Source organism: Polyodon spathula, chromosome 23 (assembly GCF_017654505.1).
Source record: "Polyodon spathula isolate WHYD16114869_AA chromosome 23, ASM1765450v1, whole genome shotgun sequence".
In the NCBI taxonomy this organism is placed as follows: Eukaryota; Metazoa; Chordata; class Actinopteri; order Acipenseriformes; family Polyodontidae; genus Polyodon; species Polyodon spathula.
The window spans coordinates 25,760,356-25,779,199 of NC_054556.1; the positions used below are offsets into that span (position 1 = coordinate 25,760,356).

The following is an 18,844-nucleotide window of genomic DNA, read 5'->3' on the forward strand; positions in this document are numbered from 1 at the left end:
TCATTTCTGAAACGGAAATGCTGCAGCCTAATGTCTTTATCCTGTTTCAGTCCTCTCCTCCTCCATCTGTGAAAACATAACCAGCATCAGTACTTACAACCAACATCATTACTTACCAGCGGGAACTGGATTCAAACCACCGTCTTCAGGGAGAAAAGGCCATGGGATTAGCCCAATGCACCACCAGCTCCTACAGGAAAGCAGTGTTTTACCTGGATTATAAATTAACCAGTTCTTTGAAAACAAAGAACCACCTGAATCTGAATCCTGTGCTCCAAAAAGAGCAGCACAGTATGCTGGTGAATTAGCCCACTGTGCCATGTCACATCCATGGAAATAAACTCCTTTATCATTGTCTAGATAGTAAATGCTCCAATTCTTTGACAAAGGCAGGCATGAGCTGGATAGGAACCCTGTACCACAAGAAGGACCAGCCCACTATGCTAGTGAATTGACTCAGTGAACCACCTGTCTCCTTGTGCAGTCAAGCAGCCTAACCTGGTATGTGAAACTGGCTTCCGTTTTTCAGAGTGCACACACTGGAGTTGAGAATCGAGACTCTTATTGCACAAGTGCAGAGTTTCATGCCCCTGAAGAAAGGAGGGATTAGCAAACCCAAACCTATTACACAGGAGGTCTATGAGAGGGATACCAGGGTCAATGCTATGACTGGTAATACTTATCATATTATATAGTATTAACATATAATAACCGTGCTGTCTTGCAGAGGAAAATCTCGTTTATATATGGTGCCCCTCGCCAAGCTGTGAAATCCCACTTCTAGCACGGTTGGCTTTTTGTAATGTTTCTTAGTGCTGAGACTGTAATAGTTGGATGTACTTCTTGACAATCCATTATAATGTAACCCTTCATACCCCTACTACTGTACTATCCTGAAGCAACAGGAGCAACAAGCCTTCCTAAATATCTCTGCTGTTAGCTGTCAGCATGCCTTAGCATTACCAGCAACCACTCGGGTGCTGCTGACCAAAGAAATAACCTTGATCTATTGTGTGAGTGAAGGGAGCAAGCTATATATAATGCTTGTGTATTGGTTCCTGCGATTTTTGCTTGATTATTTAGATTAAATAGAGTAGGCTGGTTAGTGTGTGTGTGTCACTGTTTTATATATATATATATATTATATATATATATATATATATATATATATATATATATATATATATATATCCTTCTAGGCTTGGTATTGGTTATATTTATTAAACATTATTGACAGAAATGTCTGTGCTGCAATTGGTATTGTGTGTGTGTGTGTGTGTGTGTGTGTGTGTGTGTGTGTGTGTGTGTCTGTTGCCATGGAGCTTGTAATATCAACAGAACTTCCTGGTTGAATAAGGGTAAAAGCAAAAAATATATATTGGGCTGTACTTCCCCCTGGCGGTGTAGAGTGGTATTGTACCAAACTGAATGGTATGTTACACTGTCACGTGTTCTGTGTGGTATTCCGATCCTTTCTATTCTCATTACCTCAGCCCTGCCACAGCACTCCGTTCTCAGCTGCACAGTGCTCTCTGCACCTCAACAGCTAGCTCTGAAACACCACAAACGAGTAGCGCAGACACACGAGAGATCTAACCAAAGTACTTTTATTGAAAATAAAACAAGATCTTTAAAAAAAAAACAAATCAATCTGAATATAACCATCTGAATACAAATGCAATGCCTTGGGACATCCAAATATATAGGGATTTGATTTTCTGTACAAAAAAAGAACAGGTTGACCAGAGAGATTGTGGAAGAGACACGCATTGGGTTCAGTTGAATTCGTCGAGGGGATTTCTGGACACCTGGAAGATGAACAGTGGGATGATGCATTGAGGAACTGTGCAACCTGTCAGAGCAAACGTTTAATGGGTTACTGTAATTTGATGATTGGTGGATGCATTTCGCCCGGTGTATACAAGTTCACATATACAAACTGTCAGGTTGTTTTCAAAGCATTTTGCTTCAGTGCAAAAAGGAGTTCTACACATGGACATCAATTCACACACAGGACATCGCTTCATGCCGTTCGCACAAAATAATGCTTCTTGCCTACAGTTCAAGTCATTATTAAATCATTATAATATACCCTCGGCAGCTGTCCTGGAGCAAAAGGCTTTGCAACGGCCGCCCGCCCCCGCCCCTTCCTGTGTGCGTTTCAGAGGTCGATCAGCGTCCGAAAGTGCTGTGCCCTCTGTGCCAGCTCCCTGGCGAAGTCCTGTGCCTCCAGCAGCGCCGCTTTGTCAGGGAAGTGCACGGCTGCCTTCTTGGTTGTCACAGCGAGCTGCTTGAGCAGGGCGCACAGCAGATTGCTTTTGCAGAGCAGGTCCAGGCTCTCCCTGCGGCTGTGCGCCTCTTTGCACAGGGTGTTCACCAGCTTCTGTCCCACCATGATCACCAGCTTGCTGTGGGAGATGAACTTCTCCGGGGGCTGGCCCTCTATGAGGCTGGTGATGAAGACCGCGATGGCTTTCTGCAGCGCCCCGAAGTACAGCTTGCAGTGCTGCTTGAGATTCTCTCTCTGGTCCTCTCCCTTCACGGCTGAGGATGCAGCTTTTTCCTTAGCCTGCACACACACATACATGTTAATTATTACAAATGTGTAACACACTTTAGGGTGTTACCATCTCAACACATCAGTTGCTCTTGTTTTTTTCGGGTTTTATCATTAACCCTTTCATGCATGATACATTGAAAATAGTTTTGGAGGCATAATAATTTGTTTCCATTGCTTTATATGGGGGCATCCTCATATGAGGTCATCATGCATTTGCGTCTTCCATATGCCCCCATATAAAGAGAGTTTTGTATTACGTCCCCAAATGAGGTTGCCATGCATGAAAGGGTTAAAGTTAAGTCTGAATGGTGTGTTCTGGTCAAAAAAATATGAAAATAAACCCTAATGACATTGTTTGGGCACTGGGTGGCGCTGTGTGAATGGAGTGGTGTACCTGTTGTTCGGAGGTGTTAGTGCCTCTCGTCTGCACCGTGCTGTCACCGGGACTCTTCCGCTGCTTCTCAAACTCCTCCTTCCTCTGAAACACAAACACAGTCACCCGTCACACCTGAGATGAGGCAGCATCATACAGTATGCAACCAGGCTTGTTCTGCTTCAGGGAAGGGGCTCAGCCATACTGGCCGGACCCCTTCACATTGTCATTGCCACTGGTAGAAGTTAAACCCTGACGTTTCTTTAGAAGTTGCAATTACAATGTTACACATTATAAAATATATTTATTTGCTTCTATACATTGAGAAAATGATCAATTATAATGTAATCAACAAGCAAGCAAGCAAGCAGTCAGTCAGTTACCTGTAGCTGGACATAGTCGCTGTCCTCCAAGGGTCTGTTGCCCTGGGAACCGTTCTTCTTCTCTGCTCGAGGCTCCTCCCCCTTTGTGCAGACAGGGGCGGGGGACGTCGGCCTGAAGAGCAGCTTGCTGTTGGCGTTGAGGATGGACACCAGGCGCTTGACGTCCTCAGGCACGGTGCGGGCCACCATCACAAAGCGGTCCAGGCTGTCCGGCGGCGGGGACTGGCTGGGGTCCTGAGCCAGGGAGTCCAGCTCCCACCCAGTCTGCACCAGCTCCGCTTCTGCCTCCCGCAGGATCACCCCCGAGTCCTCCACGATGGTCAGCTGCTTGTGGAGCCGTGCCTGGAGGTTGCAGTCTCGTAGGCGGCTGGAGTTTCCCCTCACATCCCCGGCGAAATCCAGGAAAGAGATGAGCGTGCCAGCGATGGCCTCCACTGAGGAGCGGACTTCTTCCAGGTGACAGGTCAGGTGCTCTCTGGCCCGCCACCGGCTGCTGACAAACACCATAAGCCGGGACACAGCCTGGCACACCCCCTCCTGCAGCAGAGACAGCCTCTGGACAGCCTCCTCCTGGCTGAGGGTCACCTCTCTATGGGGATCTGGGGTGGAGAGTGGCAGTGGAGGCAGGGGGTCGCAGGAGGAGCTGCTGGAAGAGCTGGAGGCGGTGCTGCTGCGCTGGCTGTATGTGACCTCCTCCTCCTCCCCGCTCTCCAGGAGGCAGTCTCTGGGAGGAGGGATGTTGTAGACAGGGCGTCGCCCTGGACCCCCTGCCAGGCTGTCCTCTCTCCCCAGGGATCCCCGCGGCAGGTCGTACATAGGGCATGGAGCTCCCCTGTGCAGGACAGGGAAGGAGGAAGGGGCGATGCCAGCGGGGACAACTGCAGAGTTGCTGGCCCGTCTGTGGGAGATTTGCTCCAGGGCGGAGGGAGGTACATCATAGGGACACGGCTGTGGGATGCTGTGCCGTTTCCCTGCAGGGGGGGTGTCGTACAGGTTTGCCCTGGAAGTTCTAGAGTCCACATTAGAAGAAGTTTCGCTGTCCTGGTGCGCTGTCCTCATCCTGGGGTCTGTGCTGGGTGTGGGGATGTCGTAGAGTAATGACTGTGCCATGCTGGGGGTTTGCTGCCTCCCAGACACGTCCCCCTTGGCAGGCATAGTCTCGTAGGAGCCCTGACCCAAGCCCTTCCAGCTCTGTTTCTCCGGGGAGACGGGAATGTCGTAGTGCCACTCGGACTTCCGCGGGTTTGGCAGGGTGCTGTAACCCCCACTCAAACGCTTCTGTGCCTCCTCCATGGACGAGACAGGGACATCGTAACTTGAGTCCATGCAAACCACAGGGGAAATGACATAAACCTTGGAGAGAAGGATATCACAGTTCAAACTTGAGCCTCTATTGACAATGCACAAGCTGATTTAAAAAAAAAAAAAAACATGTATTGTACATAACATGATGGTAAAATAACGTAATGTTTACCCTTGATTACGAGATGCTTTCAACGTTTCTCTAAATTCAAATCTGTTTCACATTACAGTACTTGTTTTAAATACAATAGTAGGGGCAGGTGCTGTTCAATCCTCCCCTATGGTGAGTGCTCCTGGCTGGGGGTTTGTTACTCACATTTCCCTGGCTGGCGATACTGGACTCTGCGCTCCCGGGAATCTCGTAGCACTGTTCCAGCTTCTCCCGCTCGCTGGCAGAGACCTGGAAGGGGGGGAGGGGGGCAGTGTTTACTCATTCAGATCTCACCAGTACACATGAAACCATAACTCACTCTGCACCATACTATTAATGCATCTCTGACATCTCACATTCAGCTGAACAGAGGATGTTTTCAATTTGTGTTGCATTTATTTATGGGCTGCAATGCAGAAAGAAAGAAAGGCACAGACACACGTGAGTGGAAGGCTGACTGACCGTGGTGAGGGAGGTTCGCAGCTGCAGCGTGGGGACATCGTACACCTCTTTCTGTGGGCTGGACCCTGCTGAACCCCTGAAGAACTGGAGAACCTGGAAAAGAATAGAGTGAACTTGTCCGGGCCTATTCAGAACAATGAACATCGTGGTATTAACCCAATCTGTTATAGCCTAGACAAAATCAAAGTGCTATATGAAAAGTTTGTTTGCTTGACTGTTTTGGTGTCGAAAAAAACAATTGGCTCTCCTTTTGAACATGGGTTACCAACTAAAGAATCACTGTGGATGGGTCATTATAATATTACCCTTTTACTAGCAAACAAAAACAAACTAAAGCAAAAAGAATGGAGATAGGGAGAGCTGGGAGAGAGAGAGGAAACAAGCCTTTTTGTGCTGGTGGCAGGAGGATGGAAGAGGAGAAGAGGGGATGAATGGGAGAGAATTAATATTTTCAGAACGAAAGGCTCAGAACAAAGCCCCTGGCTTCCTCTTGTCTCAGATTTTCAATGCCTTCATTGCCTTGCACTGCCAGACAGCAAGACACATATGAAATCGGGCTGCTCACTCAGTGAACTCTGCCATAAATTAAACTTGTGAAGAAAGGAGCCTGTCCCACAGGAGAGGCCAGATTTATTTATTATTTAGAATTAGTTTCAATGGGTTGCATTATTGATGACCTCTGCTAAAATGATTCATTCTCTAGTTATCTGCAGAAAAATGAAGATGAATCTGGATGCTGTTGAATTATAATATGCTGCATGCCTGTATTTAAATTTCTGTTGGATAATGAGTACTTTACATAGTACTGCCACATGGAGTTCCAGCAAAACTCCTTTGATTTTTTACTAGGGCGAATACGTTCACGTACTTCAGAATCAGAAGCACATTAAACACATTATAAACTTCAGCTTTGGAATCTACTGAGGGTCTCAATGCAACAATGGAACAACTCACATAATCTGCATGAAAAGTTACTGGCAGTAGTGTGAAATCTTTGTATTGATTTCACGTGATAGCGATTGAGCTTGAGATAGAAGCAAAGCAGGTGTGTGTTTAATGTGAACCAGACCACAGCTCTAAATGAAGTCAGTAGCTGCTGTAAACAGGAAATGAGCTTCTTCTCTGATGAGGATGAAGCAGACTGTGTTAATAGGGCTGCAGTGGACCTCTGTGGTGCCGAGGCAGCGCTGGCCCTGTTTGCAGTTAGCACTGTCTGATCCACGACTTTAAACAGAATTACAGCCTCGTAAAGAAGCAGCAGTACATTCCAGTCCTACAGGAGAGCACCCGGCGCCATCTGCAGAGAGCAGAGATATCCCTGGGCTACAGCAGAGCAGCCTCTGATACACCCACTAATCACTGTTCAAACACTGTAATGAAATGACTGCCTACCAGAGGATAACAGAAAAGCAATGTCCTTGCCACAGTCTGTGGATGCTATTTATTTCAGTGAGCTGCTATGCATTGGTTTTCGTATAGTTCCGAGGCTGTCGCTGTGATTGTGATGCTCAATTCTTACATTGTAAGAAGGGTTAGGTCTTGTCAGGATGACCACAGTGACCTCCAAGGACACCAGCTGTGCTCTTGGTTGTGGCACAGCGGAAAGCAGAACTGAAACTGGAGCATAGTGTTACAGGCAGGTCACTCCTGCTGAATGAGATGTTAACCAAGGAGAGAAGAACCCAGACCACTGAAAGCAGGGTCCCGGCTCCACTTCAATACGGGTGTGGCCGTGCTAATCCCCTCACCCATGCACCTCAAGCACCACTGCACAGTTTGTATTACAAGATTCTCTTCCATTCCATCAGCTTGGTTAAAGGGGTGCTAGCCAGGGTTATACAACATTTTAACTTACATCTTGTCAGGGCTAGTAGCAATATTACCACTGGGGTAATATTGGACCAGCAATAAGGTTAAAAACATAAGAGGAAAGCAAGTGTATTTTAAACCTTGGCTACCACCCCTTTAAGAGAGTCAGTCACACACTCCTGAGTTGCCTTACCGTGCTGGAGGGCTCCCTGAGGGAGGGAGAGGGGTGTCTGGGAGCCGTCTGTGCCAGGGAAGGCACCTTGTAGATGGGGCTCATGTCCTCGTAGGCGGGCCCCGCCGGCCGGGACACAGACGGAATCTGGTAGACGTTTTGCTGGTTGCTCCTGGAGGAGGACTCCAGAGCAGGGAAGGAAGAGGGATTCTTCGTGGTGCAGAAGCTCAGGCACCCCACCTTGGGGCCCCTCGACGACTGGGTGTCCAGCTGCGAGAAGGAGAGCAGGTGCAGCCGGTTGGCTGGTGCTAGCCCCTGCCGTCCGTAGAGGGAGCACCTCCACCAGCCCTCGCTGCCCTCCACATTCTGCTCGATCACCGTCAGGATGTCCCCCTTGCTGAAGGCCAGCTCATCAGAACACTCTGCCTTGTTGTCATACAGGGCTTTGGCCAGAAGGTTCTAGAGTGGAAGAGCAAGGCGGAATTTTAGGAAGATTCCAACAGTGTGCATGAGCAAATAAACAATCTAACTGAGTGAGCACTGAAACCACACAACGGTCTGGGCTCTTAATTAGGATTTTTTTAATTCTGCTTCTATAAAGAACCTCCACTCCTCTGAGGAAGTACTGGCCGTTTTGACCACAAGTTACCCTAATTAGACACTCCCCGTAATTTCAACAATCCCTGCTGTTGATCGTTGGAGCACATTGTAATATGAGCATTAGTAATCACAACGTTAGATAGATTGCATGTTTGGGTGTATTTGTCTCTATGCTGTAAATGCAAGAGAATAGGATTGAACTCTTCAACATTCCATTCAAAAGCATTGTGAATGCCTGCCTTTTATGAGTGAGGCTGCTTAAAACTGGGATCCAAAAGTTCCCCCGATATCTCCCTTGCAATTCGTGTCTGTGATTTAGGACAGGGTAAAGCAGGTCCTCGCACAGAGAGAGATGAGGCATTGCTTGCCAGTGTAGCTGGGCAGTATACTGGCTACAATATAATCGTAAATCTCGAAAAACTACTCACTTCTAAATCTTTTGTAGTCATTTTTGTATTACTTTAGTATAAATACATGTTCATTTGGATTCATATGTTGTTTTTTTCTGACTTTATGTGAACAAAAAGACACACATTTGCCTGTTTTCCCATTGGAAATAGTGATATTTTGAAATATCACTGTCCTGGTCACAAAAGCAAAGTTTGTGTGGAATAATAGCCATTGTCTATACTTTTGAGGCATAAGCAATTAGGAAATAACACTTACTACCCAGGAACAAAAATTGTGTTACATAGTGTTATCTTGAGGCAGCCTGACAATGCAATAATAGCTTTTAACAAATGAAATAAATAAATAAGTACATCATCAATATTTATTTATTTTATTAATAGTTTTAAAAATATATATTTTAAAGTTTCTTTATAGTTTCTAATAGTATATCACCTTCTCCCACTGAAATCATTAATACTGAGCAGCTGTTCTCTACTCCTGACACCAGACAGCGTGAACACTGGATCAGTGTTGTTATTTAATTGAGAGAGTCAATGTAAATTAGGATTATATATTACCAATTAATAGGATATAAATAGCGTCTTTTAAATATTAAGAACTTAAATATCATTTTGCACAAAATAAAAATAAATATCTTGAATAAACCTACACACATGTTTATTCAAGATGCTTTTTTTATTTTGTAAGGTTTGTATTTTCACAATGACTCGGATAATTAAGAAACAGTATAAATTAAGCAAGTGTTTAGCGCTGAATTCACGTGTTTATTGCTTTCAGTTTAAGGGCAACTTAAAAACCATGTCCCGTCCCAAAGTGTCCCGGAATTATAGGGCCAGGTGGCAACCCTAGTACCAGGCTAAGGATTGATAAAGCAGATAACTTCAGCAATGAATATGGAAAAACAAACGTTTCTTTACTCACCATTACTCAGCGGTACAAATTCTCTGAAGCAGTAAAGTTTGAATAGTTGTTTGTAATCCAGAAGTACTGTTTTGGGTTTCAATTTGGTATTACATATTTTGTATCCTGATGATGCACACGCAATAATTCAAGTCTCTATATCATTTTAAAAGTGAGTGCCGATATTATGACCGTAAGTTTCTGTCAAAAAAAAGTACTGTAAATGAAATGCTCTAACTTAGTCGTGAGGTAAGCAAGGAAGTGATGAAAGACATAGCCCACAGTCCCTGCCTGGGTAGGTGACACAAATGTTTCACTAGCACAGTAATTGTTGGATTAATCTGCTTTTCTGAGAACCATGGTCTTAGAAATTGCATCATGACTTCTTCGTAATCCGTTTGATACTTGACCCCTTTTCCATACACTCTTTCCCACATGATCACTACAGTTTCACAACAGCCTTGACTTGACAAGGCGAGTTATATTGTAAACACGTCGGAGTGCGCTGAAGGTACCGCATCCGACTTCAACCTGACTCGTTACTTGCTTCTAAATCCCATGCTATATTCAAGCAAGTGGCCTTCCACATCATCACTTTCGAGAAAGTGCGCGCCACAAACGACACAATTATTTTGGTGACCTTATTTAGCGGTGAAGACCCCTCTTTTGATGTCCAAACTACACCCTGGAGTGAAATACGAACTCTTTTCCCCCTGGAAAGGCATGCACCCGATGCCCTGACAGGCTGGAGTTTGTGCAACCACCGCACAAGCTCAAATTCAATTTATTATTATTGTCATTATTATTTTTATTTATTTATATCTCATAAACTTGTAGACCAGACAGACTGATTTGAGAGCTGTTTCCCTTTTGATACCTCACGCGTGGCGTTGTACAAAAAGGTTGTGTTTTTGGAGGCGTGGTCCGTGATCCACATTAATCACATTTTAGTGGCCTATAAAATGTTTTTTAAATAATAATAATAATGCTAATATTTTTTTTAAACACTGCTTTTTCCATTTCAGTGATTAAAAAAAAAAACAAATAACCCAAGATACCCTTTAATAAACCCAGGTAGGAGTGGGGAGCGGGGGTGGTAATATATATTAGCTATGATTTCAGCAGCCTGAGTTCACATGCACCTCAGACAGTTTCTTTGGCCCATTAATAGCTTTGCTAGAGTTTCCAAATGAGTTTGGCTTTACAATGCTTATAAACAAGTGAGTAAGGAGGGAGGGGTGCGATGGTTTCATTAAAAAAAAAAAAAAAAAAAAAAAAAAAAAAAAAACGAGTTCCATGTTATTTGACTGAAGCCAGTGAGAGCTGGGGGTTGAGACTTCTAAGTTACCGACATTCTTTTCATCAGTCCTGGATACAATAACATCAGCCATATATGGTCCATTGTAATAAGTCATTTGCAACAGGGAGATGCACTTTTTTGTATATCAATATGTCAGGGATTCCAGTTGCAGAATGTATTAAATCAGTCACTCATGGGACTCCTCACATTTACAAAGTGTTTGCTATACATCACAAGTGTATTTCAATATATTTTTTTAAATGCATCTATAAAAACTAATAGAAAACGAATCCTTTCACAGAACAACTAAAACCAATACATTTGCCTTCTTGAAGTAGCTATGAGAAAATGAAAAACAAATAGCTTGGCACAGACACTCATGCAAGGCACAAACAGACACCCAATACCCATGACTGGAGGAGTCCCACACATGTCTCTGTGTTTCCATCACGCTTCTCTTTGAAAATGAAGCCCTGTGTGGGTGCTCCGTGCATTCACACAGGCACTCACATCTGTGAGCAAGACTGAGAATATCAAAGCACACACAGCACATGAACTGATAATTTAGACTGGACTCTAGGGCACTGTCTATCAGTAAAGTCACATCTTAAAGAGATATCAGACCAACTACATTGCAGCCTTACAGACATGGTGTACAGAGTTCAAAATATAACCCAGCACATCTGTTTAGGAGAACGTATAAAAAATGTGATCCAGTAAAAAAAAAAATAATAATAATAACCAGTCTTCAAAAAGACTAAAATGAAAAGATCAGTTCTAAATTCCATGCCAGTGTGCCCCAAACTCTGGCCCTTTAAACGTGATAAACAACACTGGACAGGTGGCGACCGCACCACTCAGTCACAACTCTTGTTGGCAGCGTGCGAGTTCCATTACAAACCCTGACAGGAAATGTCACTGCCCCAACCTTCACTGAAACTCAGCCACAGATGGCATGGTTTCAGATTTGCAAGTGGCATGAAAGTTGGTACAGTTTACTTGGGCATTTGTCTCTGAAAAACATTACAGAGTTTGTGCAGTCACTAAAGATTAGTCAATTGAGCCCGCTTCCTTTTCGCAAGAGGCATTCAAGATCATGAAGCGGTTCTTCAGTTAATCCATACAGGAAACGCAATTCCTCTTTTCACAGAAAAAGCAAAAATATATAATGAACTAACTGATGAATACATCCAACACCTCAATTCACGAAGTGGAGCATCTGCTTGCACTAATACCCTTGATATTGGTGAAAGCCAAGGCTTTTCATCTCCACTTTCTGGATGGTTATTTAAATAAACACTTTAATAATTGATTAAAGGACTACCCCCCATTATCCACTCCCCACCCCTTACCCCCCAGACCCCACACCCACACCCACTCTTCCCTCAACCCACACCAGCTCACACACTAAAAAGCATGAATGCATTCCCGTACCTTGATCTTCTTGGTAAAGAAAGTCTCGAATAAGGTTTCCCATGCAATGGGTTTGAACATGATTGCTGGGTCTCCCAGCCTGTGCTCCAGGCTCCTCGGACAATCCCCTAACATCAGTGTGGGAGAGGCAGGCTGCTGTCCCCCTCTCCGTGGCTCTCTGGCTCTCTCCTCAGCTGTTCTAGTGTTTAATGGAACGTGCGTGAGCAGTCTGTGCTGTCCCAGCTGATAACCTTGAGCTGCTGGCTCTGCCTTACATGGTGCGGGTAGTCCTCCTGAACAAAGAGCCCCTTTCACACAGCGGCCTCTCTCCCCCCACTGCACCTGTCCTCACTCGGCTAAACCAGGCCCGCAATTCTTTCCAATGCCTTCCACAAAGTCCGCTGCAGTCATCCATCCAGCATTCCCCAATTCCAAATAAACAACCGACTTCAGTCCTAGTCAAACGTGCTAACCCCTTGTCTCCACCCCACTCCAGGCTGACCAATGTCAGGAGTGGCAGCCTGACCCTGTGTGACCCTGCGTGACCCTCTGCTTCACCAATAGATCTCTTGCTTGGTTGGCAGGTTCACGTCTCCTTTTCTGTTTTGTTTCTTAAAATTAGAACAGACTCGGATTCACAAAAAAACTATGGAGTAAGCATGGTTAGCCTTTCCTGTCCGGGTCTTTGCTCCAGCCCTGTTACATGTTGTTTAAATGAACTGATTCAACATCCTTCCTGAAATCTAATCTACCTGTAAAACCTGGTGTGGAGCGGCCCTCCAGGAGCATAATTGTTCCCCGCCTGTCCTGTACTGTGTGTCTGATTAGGCAGAGCACAGCCCTTGTGTAGCTAGCTGCTGTTTACCTAATTGAACACACTGCCTGGTTATATTGAACATGGTTGTTCCACAGTTAGCCCTTTCAAAACCTCATCTGAAAAACAAACATCAGCGCAATAAAAACCCATCTTTGGTAACCATCGTCTGTGATTTTTTTTTTTGTTTTGAGCTGATCTTTTTTGGCTCGCTTGCCCATCGTTTTTTATTATATCGGCTGACGACAGCTCCTCCAGTCCCGCAGACAGAAGGCAGGGTGTTTGGTGTTTGTGTAGGGTGCTGGGTGTTGGAGATGGGTCGGTGGGAGTGGGGGTGAGGTTAGGGGGCTGAGAGAGCTCTGGAATTCCAGCACATGTCTGCTTGTGTAGCAAGGCCAGCCAGCCAGGCAGCTGGTTCCATCAACAGCTGCACCGCCACCCTCATCTCTTTTTGTCTCACAACACAGCACTCCTGAAAATTCCAGAACTCTTATTGACGACGACCGTTACTAGAGAGTGTTCATTTATTGGTTTATTATTGGCTGTATTACCCAGGTGCTTTATTAGAACTCCACACAGGAACACCAGTGTAGAATTTTACGGTAAGAAGACCACATCTTCCTTTATTTTTTACCAGTATAGGCAGGATTACAGTCCCATGGTAGCACATTTCATTCCTTATCTTGTCGCCGTATGTTAACCTATGCTGAAAAGAGATGTTGAGAAGCGATCCACGTTTCTGTACTGTAGTGATGAAATGGAGGTAGAAAAACATATCAGCTGTATTGTTATACAAGTGAGTACAGACATGCTTTGACGTTTGAGGCCAAGCAAGTTATCTTTCAATATGTGGGGCTAAGCGTTCCTATAGTACTGACGGGACTTTAAAGTCACATTTACCAAAATATACATGAAAAAAGGGGATTCCTAACAGGAAGCACCTCTGACTTGCATGAGGTGTTCAATCCTTTCTGATCAGCAGACTGGAGTGCCGGTAACAACTGGGACAGGTCCCTGGGAACTAAACCTGCACTGCTGAATCTTCAACCTGCAGACTGACAAACAAGTAACAGGACAGAAAGAGAGCAACACAGAGTCTACTTCATAGGGATGAAATGAACCCTTCACCTCCAGGCAGCACACTTTCAACTTCAAGTCAGATTGCACTGGTTAAAATTCACTTCAAAAGCACATTCAGAGAATTCAAAGAATTCTGGGAACAATTAATGAGTTACCCTTAAAATTACAAAGATTCATTATTTGAAAACACAAACTTTTGGTACACAACAGACTGCGACAATAAGGAACGTGGACTAATCCATAAAGCTTTATTTAATTATTTTTAAACAAAAAAAATTAAGTAGATTTCATGGCTTTAAAACATCTGATATTCACAACACTGTTGTAGACTGTTGCTGGGTTCATTCATGCATGCTTTAACTCAATAGAAAACGTTAAAGAACAAAGAGATCTAATAAGCATCTATACAGATGTGTTTCTATATATAATAAAGCTTGGGCGTTTCTGTCCAACTGTATAAAAATGAATAACTGCAAAGCCGTTATTAATGGATTTTGATATGTTACAGTGCACTCAGACTGCTGCTGCTGCTGCAGGACAGTTCATTGATAACAGCTTTCAGAACTGCAGATTTCACACAGGATAATACTGTAAACACAAATATTCACTGTGGTGGCAATCTGACAAGACGGAGATACAGAGATTCCCCTGCAGATGATCTATTTAGATTGGTTCTGTTTGTGTGTTAGTGTGCACAGGAAGCCTGTGGTGACCCAATGCTGAGAAGTTAAACTTTCTCACAGTCACTGCTCCATTGTCCAGGGTGAGCTAAGTTTCTTTTGAAAACCTCAGGCTAAGGAGCTGGCCATGGGTATTTCCCATCAATCAGACTACATCAAGTGTGAAAAACCAAACCAAGGAACTCACAGAGCTACAGCTATGGTATCCAGCACTCTGAACAGTGAGGACAAGAGGACAGACAAGATAAGGGTTCGGTGAGAGTGCTGGAAGGGCAGAAAATTCAGATAATTAATTTCCCTTTCATATCATTTCCACTGTGGGATTAAAAAATGAAAAAAAATAAAAACCAATGGAGCTGTCATGGTTTCCCCATTCTTACAATTCTGCCTCCACCTATCACTGACTTTACATAGCCCAGACTTTCTAAAAGCTTCACACAGCAATGAGGGCCAAAGCAACGAGAGAAACAACACCACTCCGTCTATCAAGTGGAACTAGATTTGAAAGGGAGGTTTTAAAAATGTTCAGCTTGCACATTGACCTAATGATAGGTCCCCACTCTTGTTTTAAGCTTTAGTGTCATACTAGTCAAATTCTGTGGTTCTGGTGTGAAGTACCTTTGTTCTATAATTCTTGTCTTTAACATGTCTATCAACTACAGCCGTTCCTTTTAATATGGCTTTGAATGGACTGAGCCAAAGTGATAGTGAGATAGTGAGGTGGAATAAGCATTGAAACAAAAGTACAACAGATCAGCCTGTTTTCTGTATAACTCCAAATATAACACATGGTATTGCATTTGATTGCAATAGCGACTGTTAATAAAAACGATTTTTCAATTTTCAAAGATTCTTTACCTGCACAGCACATCGCAATCATTAAAAACATGAAGTAAGCACACACATTGCAGTGTTCTGTATGCTACACTGTGCTGCAATACTTTATATCAAGAACACTGCCATACTGCTCAGAAACTTTCTTGCATAGAAACCTTCTAGTCAAATTACTGTGATCAATATACAGGAACCTTAATAATGCAAAGGTGCATGAATTCAAACCTGTAATCTAAAGGTGTAGACACATATCTCATACAGTGTAACTAATACACATGACTTTTTTTCTAGTCCTATCCTACTCTTCCACCCCTGTCTGTGCCTCCGTGCCGCTGATACAGGCTTTCAGTGTAATAATAACCAACTGAGTAAACCTCAGTGGTACATTTCCAAGGATTATTGCTGCCTGATGTTATTGTATTACATAAATAAAACAAATAAAATAAGAAACATACTCGTTAGTTAGTTACTGCAGAATCCGTAAAATGAAATATTTCAGCTTGGAAACAGAAAGAAAGAGAAATCAATGCTAATAGTCCAGTACACTGCCCTGAACTCCACTCACGGGTTTCCTGATCAGTTTCATTTATTACACTTTGCTGCTGCCTGCAATAGCAAACAAAGGGCAAAATATTTAAACCAAAACAAAAAAAAAAAAAAAAAAAAAAAGCGTTTTAAAAATGCATGAAATGAACGCGTTCTCCGCACTGTGCTGAATGGAACCAAGCAACGTGTATCTTCAGAGGGAGACAAAGGCTAGCCCTTTAGGAATCAGGGTGCAAGGGTTATTAGAACTTCACAGAAAATGAATGTTTACAGTTTGTGTTTTCTCTGAGACGTGTAATAGACCTCAAAGCTGATCTCTTTGTACACTTCCTAGAGTTTAGCTCAGCGGCAGCAACACCAGGGATGTTCACAGGTTGCCTTTTTTAAAAGCAGTCTAAAACAGATAATTAAATAGCAATGTGGCCTGTAAATAACTCAAGAGATCACTACCACGGTGATTTTGCAGTTTTCCTAAGCTTTTCCCATATACCATGCATTTACCTTAGTTTACTATGGTTTGCAATGTATTTTTAAACGTGCTTTACCATTCCTTTCTGTGCTTTACAATGCATACCCAGGTGTTCACTATGGTTTATTGCGCTTTGCTTTTCCTATGGGACACTTTTTCTAAGGGTAATATGGCACACAAAGCTAGTCTGGAAAGCTTGCAGACCAGCTTGAGCCAATGCAAGCTCCCAGGACAGCGTGCACTGTTGAAGTGGTTGTTTCTAGAGCAGATGTTTTACAGGTTTTAGTTCCTGTGATGGTGAGTGTAGAACACCATCCTGAGATCAGCTACCCAATCATCCAACCACCAGCCTAATCTCCTTTAATATGAGTTTAATAAGACACACATGAGCTTGTTATCTAAACACTGTGGCTAATCAAGCTGTAGTAAAACCTGGAATGGGTAAAAGTGTTATGCAATAGGAATCTTATTTCCATCCCCGTATTCTGAACTGTAAAAAAAAAAAAAAAAAAAAAATCAACAAATACAATTCCAATTCCAAATCCATTCATGACCAAACTACCGGGCGAGGTGGGAGTGTTAGACAAGGCGTCTCAGAAGAGAAGGCGAATAAAAAGAGCCATTTCCATTAGGAATTACACCCACTTCAGGTCACAGGTTTTTAAGTTTCATTTTTACAAATTTGAAAACAGCTTGTGTAAACTCTATGGAGTTCAAAACGTTGCCTTGCCATAACTTTGAAAAAAACCCATTGTGCATTATAAAATAGATACATCGATAGGGACTGTAACATGGTCCAATTATACACGCAGTCACTGAAGGGGATATAAAACACTACTAATGTAGCTGACACTCTGTATTTTTTCCACTAGGCATTGCCTTACATTTGGATGCTAATTGAGTAAAAGAGTATTCAGGTGAAAAAATAGCTGCGATAGCCATGCAGTCTTATCAACACCTACCTGAGGGATGGTGTAAAGCTGCTGAAGTGAACCTGTCTAGCAGTACATTAAACAGAGCGCACCGTACAACGCTCGTTAGAATTTGTTATTTATATTATAGTGCAGTCTCTACCGAATGTAATGTTAAGAATTTGTGGGTGTTAGTCAGTATTTTGCAGGTCAAATAAAGTATGTAACCAAGATGTGTCATAAATGGTGGTGTGACAAGTACCTGCAGAAGCGTTGGTATTATAACTATCAAAAATGACTGGAAGTAATATTGTAATATTATAATTCTTAAAGGGATCTCGGACGTATGAGTATCAATTATTATTAGAATAATGATCCCATTTATTGTAATGTGTACTGTTATAGCATATACATGTGATTTTCAGAGGATGACATCACGAGGGGTTGATAAACTGTAATGAACACTAATTGTTAAATTCCTTATTAATTAGAATATAGTGTAGCTGCTTAACCCCCCTACATGACCCAGTATCAATCAGTCTTTATTTTATATAGCGCCTTTCACAGTGGACCACCATCACAAAGCTCTTTACAAATCACAACGTATAGAAAACCTAAATTTCTGCAAAGCAAACATAACCCTAGAACTGCCTCCTCACTGCCAACACCTTTCCTACAGCAGCCCAACCAGCTAGCAGCCTCATTACATTAAACTCCAGTGATATCATAGCTGCACGTGGAGCTGATCCAGCTGGGAAGGGAAATACAGCCAGTGCCATTATTAAAAAAATGTGCTACACCATCCTCACTGCAAGCTGAAATATTGTCAAGAAATCATTGAGAACACAAAACTGAAACACACGGGACTGAATGTGCCCCAAACTGGATGGTAAACCAACTCCGGAAAAACTGTGTATTTATACAACGGTGAAAAGAATGTGTTGTTTGTTTGTTTTTTTGTCCACAGTGCATAAGGTGGTTAGTATCTCATTCAGGCCGCAATGCTTTATTACTGTTCAATCCTCTCCAGCATCAATATCTCTCCTGTTGCCCTTCCTCAAAGCCTCATGAGCATAAATGATCACCAGTATAACACCCATTTCTCAGCCTCCCAGTGATGCATGGTCTGCACATCTGCAATCCCCCAAAAACTCATCCCTCTTAGCTCTATGAAAGATCAGACCCCCCATTCTCAGCTCATCACCAGCGCTGGGCATTGATGAATATTAGAGTGTCCGTTTCTGTTCAGTATTAAACTGGCAGAGGGGAGTGTGTGTTTGGATCCTGTATCCATGCTTCATCCCACTCAGTAAAGGAGTACATCTCCCAGTCGGGTATCTTTCAGTATCAATACACTCACAAGAAGTCTTCAGGACACAGCTGTCTTTTATAAAAGTTTGCCATGCTAAATTAATTTGCACAGCGGTACTGCAGTTAGCCATGGTTATTCTATGCTTATTAATTAGGAATGTCAGACAAAAAAGAGACCTACATAACACCCCCCTATCCCCATTTTAAAGCCTCACTCACCTCCATGATTTCCATTCTTCAGGTTTGTTTGCATACATCCAACAGTATTTCTTTATCAAGCACTCAGCATTCTCTTACATGACTTGCGCTAACAGAACAATGTTATCACAGAGCAGTCCTCCCTGTCTCTCTCCTTCAAAACTC

General features: G+C 43.2%; 1 protein-coding gene across 3 annotated transcripts; it reads right to left on the reverse strand.

Annotated features, from left to right (window-relative positions):
* Positions 1-1,655: 1,655 nt before the first annotated feature.
* On the reverse strand, positions 1,656-18,844 carry LOC121297743 (cas scaffolding protein family member 4-like). Of its 3 annotated transcripts, none has more exons than XM_041224209.1 (7): positions 18,701-18,844; positions 7,234-7,671; positions 5,232-5,324; positions 4,935-5,018; positions 3,317-4,669; positions 2,955-3,038; positions 1,656-2,569 (listed from the first exon to the last, which is right to left on the reverse strand). In XM_041224209.1, exons 1-7 carry the CDS (start codon positions 18,713-18,715, stop codon positions 2,162-2,164), a joined length of 2,475 nt encoding a protein of 824 aa, XP_041080143.1. In that variant the 5' UTR covers positions 18,716-18,844; the 3' UTR covers positions 1,656-2,161. The 3 variants fall into 3 exon arrangements, with proteins under 3 accessions (XP_041080143.1, XP_041080142.1, XP_041080144.1); XM_041224208.1 differs by lacking the exon at positions 18,701-18,844 and adding an exon at positions 11,858-12,209; XM_041224210.1 differs by lacking the exon at positions 18,701-18,844 and adding an exon at positions 9,145-9,395.

Bases quoted from the DNA above. Each gene is read 5' to 3' on its own strand.
- LOC121297743 (XM_041224208.1), bottom strand. From the start codon at position 11,971: ATGTTAGGGGATTGTCCGAGGAGCCTGGAGCACAGGCTGGGAGACCCA. The intron at 7,672-11,857 runs GTACGGGAATGC...CTTCCACTCTAG, and splicing joins TCTTTACCAAGAAGATCAAG to AACCTTCTGGCCAAAGCCCT. The intron at 5,325-7,233 runs GTAAGGCAACTC...ATTCTTTTCCAG, and splicing joins TCAGGGAGCCCTCCAGCACG to GTTCTCCAGTTCTTCAGGGG.